General features: G+C 39.1%; 1 protein-coding gene across 6 annotated transcripts in view; it reads left to right on the top strand.

Annotated features, from left to right (window-relative positions):
* The window catches only part of cpeb3 (cytoplasmic polyadenylation element binding protein 3), a 48,628-nt gene extending 43,344 nt beyond the window's left edge, over positions 1 to 5,284 (top strand). For all 6 annotated transcript variants that reach the window (XM_042501580.1, XM_042501574.1, XM_042501575.1 and 3 more), the window contains one exon: positions 898 to 5,284. In XM_042501580.1, the coding sequence (XP_042357514.1) occupies positions 898 to 1,125 (228 nt within the window). In that variant the 3' untranslated portion in view covers positions 1,126 to 5,284. The remainder of the gene's footprint in view (positions 1 to 897) is intronic.
* Positions 5,285 to 8,063: the final 2,779 nt, after the last annotated feature.

Genomic DNA, 8,063 nt, shown 5'->3' on the forward strand with positions numbered 1-8,063 from the left:
TCCGGCATAAAATAGAAGATAACAGTTAAATAATCCACTTTTTTCCAAATATAATTTTCCTGTAATAATGTAAATAAGGGAATTAGGGGTGTCAACCCACACAGATGGCGTTACCGGCAGTGATCATTGAATGAAAGGTGCCACTACATAGCTCCTACCCTACCGCGGTGGTGCAGAGCATCGAAGGCTTATGTTAGTTAACCAGTGGAAACTGGACTATGGGCAGTGGACATTAGTTTCTACATGTTAATGCAGTTACCCAGCAAGCAAAGCCAACACAAAATAAGATAACATAAAATAAAATTAGACATTACACATCACATCACATCTTGTATTTCACGTCATTTTGCGTTTTTATGCCTCCGAGCCAGGGATAGTTGTAGCTAGAGGCATTATGTTTTCAGGTTGTCCGTCCGTCCGTCCATCCCTCTCTCAAAAACACAAGATTTAAAGAGCCCTTTGAGGGAATTTCTTCAAATCTGGCATAAGCCTTCATCTGGACTTAACAAACGGAACACGATATTTAAAAAATGTGTTGAGGAAATTTTGTTAACTTTAACACAAACGTCCAATGATTTGACTTTTGTGGTCAAAGGTCAAGGTCACTGTGACCTTGCATCCTTCTCATTTTCTGTGCTGCTGGGAGGAAGATGTGTGCGAAGCATCCATGTTTTCACAGACATGCAATTTGACTGATTTGCAGAGGCATATAACTACAAGGCGGTTATTCTAGTTCTTACAAATGAACCAGTTAGTTAATGGGTGTTGGGCTAAACTGACACCCCTAATGGGTGAAAATCCACATTTGTCAAATTCGGGGACTAATTGTACTGCAGTTGAACACATTTTGATCGGTGAATGAGGATAAACTAAACCTCTCGTTCTCCTTTTTCCTAGGTGGAGGTGAAGCCGTACGTCCTGGACGACCAGATGTGTGATGAGTGCCAGGGGGCACGCTGTGGGGGGAAGTTCGCCCCCTTCTTCTGTGCCAACGTCACATGTCTGCAGTACTACTGCGAGTACTGCTGGGCCAGCATCCACTCGCGGGCCGGCCGAGAGTTTCACAAGCCACTGGTGAAGGAGGGGGGCGACCGCCCTCGACACGTGTCCTTCCGCTGGAGCTGAGGGGGGTACACGAGTCAGCCCTGCCCCGGTAAACCCACACCCGACCCCCTAAAAAAACCTCCTGCGCCCCTCCTACACTACAGGCCGGGACAGCGCTGCAACCCCTCCCATAGCCCCACCTACTCCACCCTGCTCCCCACAAACACCTCATAAAAAAAGCAAAAAGGATACCGTCAAATACATGGGACTGTCTTCATGCCACACGGCTCTGAACTCATTGTCTATGGTTCCCCTCTGATGAAGCATTGTGGGGAAATGAAATGCGAAAGTCTATCAGCCTAGAATTTGCACTTTGGCACAAAATCTTGCTAAACACACACACACACAGGATGGTATGTTAGACACCAGGCTAATTTTCAGTTCCCCGTTGTGTTGACTGGGCAGTGTGGTACGTCCTGTGGGACCCCTCCTCACTGACACAGAGGTGGGACCATACAAATATTTTAAAAAAGTATATATTTTTTGTTTTGTACCTATCTATACATATATAGATAATTTAAATTTTATGTAAAAGGAGCATGCACTTATTTTCAAGAGCTGTAGTTATATATTGCCCCTACTAAAAAAAAGAATTACCAAAGGCAAATGAAATTAATGCATACAGAAATAGGTGGCATAAGATGTAGCAAGATTTAACAGCTTTCCAGTAGTGTGGGCCCGTATCGCCCGGAGTAAAAAATAACACGGCTTTATTCGCTCTCAATTTTGACTCTGAAAATATTAATACCTCATATGCGCAATCAGATTAGTTTGCTTTTTTGATTTCTAGGTCTTTATTTTTATAATAACATTATTTTTTAGTGTTATGTAAATGTAATGCTGCAATAGCTTTGCTGCTAAATCCATGGTATAAACAGATACCATAAGTACTTTATTCAGGCTAGGGTGTAAAATAATAACAGATCACAAGAAGCACCTGGTGTTGGAGAACGACGAGCTATCACAGGGGGAGGGGGCGCCCCTAAACAACGATGGCTACCTTTTGTGGGGGTCGGGGTGGGTCGCCCCTAACTGCATGTTTATTTCAATCAGGTTGCTGCATGCAATAGACTTTTCAGTATCATGTCTACTATTCGATTCTGCCCATGTTTGCACAACACACTATAGACGTACCTTCGACTCGCACGAAACTGGACAGAAACAGGGATGACTTGTCAGAGGAATCATGGCGGCTCGATGTCGCTGGTCGGGCGGCCAGAGCAGACGCTTCCTGCACACAAACAGGCAGCAACACATCCAGATGACAGTGGGGAAAAAAAATAATAGTCACCAATCAAATTAAATGTAGGATTACCATTCAAAACTGTCTATGATAGGTGAAGTACTTTTTTGCAGTGATTGTTGATATAATTGTGCAATTTTTTATACCGTATGTAGTTAGGTCTGAGTATGCCTAGAACTGTGATTCGCTTTAACTGTCGTTAATGTCCGACATAGAAGTCCTGTGAAACTTCATAACTAGTGTATGCACACGTATATATGTTCTCTTGTACACACACTTGCACCAGTAAACACAGAAGCCTCTCGACACACACATAAACACACACACACACACACACACACGGACGGCTGTCTTTCTTACGCACACAAACAGGCCTACACACAGTCTGATCTGAAGAGAAGACGCAACAATGTGAGCTTAAACTGAGAACTGAGGTCTTTTTTTCCTTTTTGATTTGTTCCACCGTCGGCAAAAAGCGCACGTTTACGTCTCGGAATGCAACCAAAGAGCTCGCGTGTTGACAGACCACCTAACACGCGGAGCGAATATCAGGCCTCCTGCAGAGGGGCTGAAGGTGCAGTCGATTAGATGAGGAAAAAAAGCTGGGAGGAAGAATTCGGGGTGGGATAAAATGAAGCTACTGGAGACTTGAGGTTGATAAACTGAGCTCTGCACATGCTCTCACTACATGGCTGGGGTGGGTGGGACGGGTGGGAACAGGGGAATGGCATTGCCAGAACATGCAGATGTGCAAGCTGGGGTTACCATATTTATCCAGATTTTTTTTCCTGCAAAGCTTGAAGTAATGGACCTGCTAAAAAAAAAAAGAAAAAAAGGTGGACATATATCTTTTAGTTTTTATCAAAAGGTTATGGCAGTTCAAACAGGATTGGGCGGGCAGGATTTGGGGGGTGCATAGAAACTTAAGTATTGGCTGCTGAAAACAGGGCGGCTCCAGTTTGGGGGTCAAGGGTGCTGGGGCCAAGTTACACTGGTTTTAGCAGTTTTGTGGACAATCCGAACGGGATCCTACATCATTGCAAATTAATGTGTTTCGTCCCCCCACCACCAACCCCTAGTTTTTTTTTTTTTGTTTGTTTTTTTTGTCCGTAAGTTGTGATTGTCCCGTGCTGGCGCCCTGCAGTCCTTTTCCTCTTTCTCGTTTTAGTCGCAAACTGTTTTTTTTTTTTTTTTGCTTTAGGATAGTTGTTTTTGTTGTCCAAGAATAATGAATTGAAACTAAGCAGAAGATACTTTTTTTACTGATAGAAAAAAAAAGACGAGGCTAACCATGAGTAATAATAAGTATCCCTATGAAAGTGAATTCTGGGTGTTTTTGTGACATTTCTTTCCCCACCCAGACAGGTTTTCTATGTTTGTTCCTTCTCTATGATAGATATTTGTTATGCACTACTCTTTGTATCTGAACAGTTTTCGACGGTCAGCAGTTGTTTTTGTTAAAAGACAAAAAAAAGCGATGATAAAGCATGCTTTCTGACTGACAAGATCTTTTGCAATACCTCAATTTTGAAATATATTAGGAGAGAAACTGATATTTTCTAAGTAAGTTTATTCAGATGAAAAAAATATATATTAATTTAATTCTTCAAGAGAAATGATTTAACAGATGGTTGATTTTTTTATTTTTTTCATGCTTATTTGCTTTTATTTTAAGAATTTATTTTTTGAAAAAAGACAACAACTGAAGGAGCTAGAGCTTTATAATTAATATAATGACATAGTTAATGAGAGTCTACTTTATTGCAGTGGAAGTTAGCGTGAGTGTCCCACTGGTTAAATTGGTCAAGAAGAGCTCTTAAGGAAAAAACTATCAGGTGCTCAGAGAGAAAACTGAACATATTTCCCACATTTTTGTATATTTATAATCAATCATTTACTATGCTGACCAGAGTTGTGAAAGAGATCTTCTGTTCATTATTTTTTTAAGAGAAGTTTTTTATGTTTCCTAAAAGTATGTGCTCCCTTTTGTTTTGTAAAAAAAAAAAAAAAAAAAGCAACGCAACCCTGGTTTGTTAGCCTGACGTGGTCGGGGAGGAAAAAATTTAAAAAGAGACTTGTGAGAGTCGCTTAACAGCTGGAGGTAGAGAGACAAGAATGTTATTTTTAACACAAAACAGACACACGTGTTTTCACCTGTAACTTGATCGAAAGCCCCCAAGGTGCATCAATTGACTGGTGGCCTTCTATTCACGCAAGACTTGAATTAGTCCCATTTTTTAAGGCTAAGAACCTTGATTCTTTGTTGTAATGTGCAATACTGTTTGTACTGTTTGTAGAAAAGAAGAAAACAAGAAAAAGAGGCATAAATCTTTATTGCAGAATTATTTTCATTGCAAGCATTGTGATTCACTAAAATCATTTTCTACTGTGTATTTACCTACTCTACCTGCTAGTACCTTCCAGTAGTAATGTAGCCTTTGTACTGAGAAATTTTCATTATTTTTAGAAAGTTTTGCTAAAAAAGAAAAGAATTTAAACATATTTACATATTTTCATTTTTATTTCGTATTTTTTCTTTACAGACTTATTTCTCAACCATTAATAGTTATTTCTGGGGGAGACTTTCATATCTGGTCAATGTTCATTAATATTATTTTGTATTTTTACTTGGAATAAATTAATTTTGTGATGCTAATTCTTTAAAAGTTTATTTTTTTCGTTTGTTCACTTTTTTTCATTTTTTGAAGCTGAAAAAAAAACAACCTTTGTAATATTGTTACTAAAGTGTCTCGATTCTTGAAATGCTAAGCTTTATGTGTTAACTCGCTGATGTTGCTTACATTAGTGTGAAAATGATCTACAGAGAAAAAAAACAAACTATTCACAAACAGCAGATTAATGGTTGGTGATGTTTAAGTGATTCGCAATGTAAACAAATGAATGGGCAATAAAATAAAACTGGCAGAATGGAGCATACATGCAGTACGTTGTGATGTAATTGTAGAAGATGGACAACACCACTGACCATTTACATTGCTTCTGCTATTCCAACACTACTACTACTGCTACTGTTACCACTAACTCTACAATAACTGGTCCTCACTTTGTGCAGTGAAGAACATTGTTTCCTCACGTGAAATATTCAACAATTTCAAAGAAACAGCCATGTCACATCCTCCTCTTTGTAGTAGGTTCAGTCCCTGCAGAGTGCACCAGTGTGATTGTATTTAAGTATGAATGTAAATGTTGAGATTCACTGTGTAATATACAAAGTTTGGGAAGAGCATGTATAACTATAGAATCGTTATTATTCATAAGCGCTAATGGTCTAAAGTGTGTTTTATTCTTCCCCTATTTTTTTATTTTGTTTCTGTACTATTTTATTTTTCAAAATACCACATTTCCCCTTTCTGATCTTCTGCCTAAGAGGAATACTTCTGGGAAATGTGCTTTTTTGCTTTCTTGCAAAGAGTTAGATGAGAAGATTTACACTACTCTCATATCTGTACAGACACATACAGAGTTGGAAATTAGCACCAGCTACAAGCTAAATTATGGTAAAATGTGCCAGTGGCTGACAGATTTGCGTCACTCACAAGCCATAAACACAATGGTTATCTATTGAGTAGCTGGTTTGGACAAAAAACGTTAATTTCCGACCCTGCAAAGCTACAGCAAGCGGACTTTTAGCTTAGCCTAGCATCAGCACCTGGTTAATGCTTGGCGTTCCAGTTACTTTTTAGTTGGACGTTGCTGTCGGCATCTAAAAGTCACTGAGGCTAACAATTTAGTGAGCCAGCAAGCGGGTTACGTAACGCTACTGGCAAAGAAAAACAAATGAGACAGTTAACTTAGCCTAGCATCAGTGTACATGACATACATGGCGTTTAAGCGTCGTGAACGCTGGAACATGTGTATATGTTAATTTTGGCATCTAGAAGCCACCAAGGCTAACGGTTTAATTAGCTAGCAACCTGGTAATATAACGCTATTGCAGGGAACGCAAAGGCATACTGACAGAAAAAAAAGAGGAAGCTGGCGGAAATGTCAACTTTTTCCTCAGACAAAAAAAAATGTCTAAGGAAAACGACTAAAATTCAAATAAATGATCTTACCTTCCACTGAAAAACTAACTCCCGTGGTCTCCGCCAATGCTCAAAAACATCAACAAACGGCTGCCGGTATGCTAATTCCTGGACAGCATCGTTTCCCACCGCTGTCTCCTCTGTTTATGCTAAGCTAACATAAACAGTTAGCCTAGCATCAAGACCGGAAATGAAGAAATTCCTGTCATGTCAATTTCCTAAAGTTTAAATGCAACAAGTAGTGTTAGGGGGTTATAGGCCAGAGTATTTCTTGGTCGAGAGCAGTATACATTTTGTCCAAGATTAAGTCCTTGGCATAACCCAGTGCTTTGTTTAATACACTAGCCTTTTTCCGGTCTTTCTCCTAAACTAAGCTTCTGTTGTCAAAGACCTTTGTAAATGTAACCAAATGTGTCGTTTCACACACCAGCCTTTTCCGATATTAAATGCTAAGCTAACTGGCTTCAGGCTCAAGCTTCATATTTACTGCACAGACATGAGAGTAGTGTTTGCTATTTTCACCTATGTCAGTAAGACAGAAATAAGCATATTTCCCAATATGTCAAACTTTCTTTAAGCTGAAGTGTTTTTGACGTCCTGTCTTTGTCCAAAAAAGAGACTTCATTGCTCATGTGAGAATGTTATTTCAGGCTGGCCTTTTCTACCAGTTTATACAGCTGATGCTACTACCAACTCCTGACTCTTCTCTCTCTCCTAGGGCTCTGTATTATTCACCACCATACCATCGAGTATTTTCTCCTGGCCTTTTCTTTCTTTTTTTTATGTTTCTCTTTCACTTAACAAAACAATTTATACCTGAACTATAACACAAAGTGTATGTGCAAATGAAAAAGATGATGATCTGGATGATGGCAACCATTTTATATATTCCTCTCTATAGATATACGTATGTATTTCATGTAACTAGACTTGGGTAGTATACTGTATATTCACTTCTGCTTCATGGGCGTTCTCTGGGTAGGTAAACACTGTCGGTCTCGTCATGTTGTGATCTCAAAATAGATGAAAAAAAAATAGTAATGTGCTTTTTTCCACAAACATCCCACTACTTTTGAAATGTACTTTCTTTTTTTAAACTAAGGCATCTGTGTTTTTTTTTATTTTCTAGGTTTTTTATTTCCTGACTTGAACACTGGTTCTATCTTGGCGAGGCTTTTGAGATTGTTGACTTGGTCTGAACTTTTTGCAGTACAACTGTGATTTGAAAACATGGAGCTCAATGCTGCTAATGCTTACTACTGCTTCAGAGTTTGTAGTTTCCACCTTAATTTTTCCTTTTTCTGTACTAATAAGCAAATCTTATTAAACGTAGTTGTATGACGCTGTGAAACCTTGTGGTCTTTGGCATGGCATCCTCTCCCTCTCCGTCATCTCTGTCCCCTGTCATGCACCAGACCGTAGAGAAGAGCCGACCAGTACTAACTTGCATTACGACCTCCAGCAACTTGCTTTTATATCTCTATATTCATACATCTGTCCTTTCAGTATTATGGATTAATTCTTAAGATTCACACAGTGAGGCAGCTAAAGCATACATAATGAGTAGTTTCTGTCTTTGGCAAAACAACCTCTCCACAAATTACTTTGAAAATCCAATGTTGATATAATTCTCTCTTTAAAATGTACATGTCCTTTTTAAGTTTTTTGAT

The sequence above is a fragment of the Plectropomus leopardus genome, chromosome 15, assembly GCF_008729295.1.
Source record: "Plectropomus leopardus isolate mb chromosome 15, YSFRI_Pleo_2.0, whole genome shotgun sequence".
Taxonomy (NCBI): domain Eukaryota; kingdom Metazoa; phylum Chordata; class Actinopteri; order Perciformes; family Serranidae; genus Plectropomus; species Plectropomus leopardus.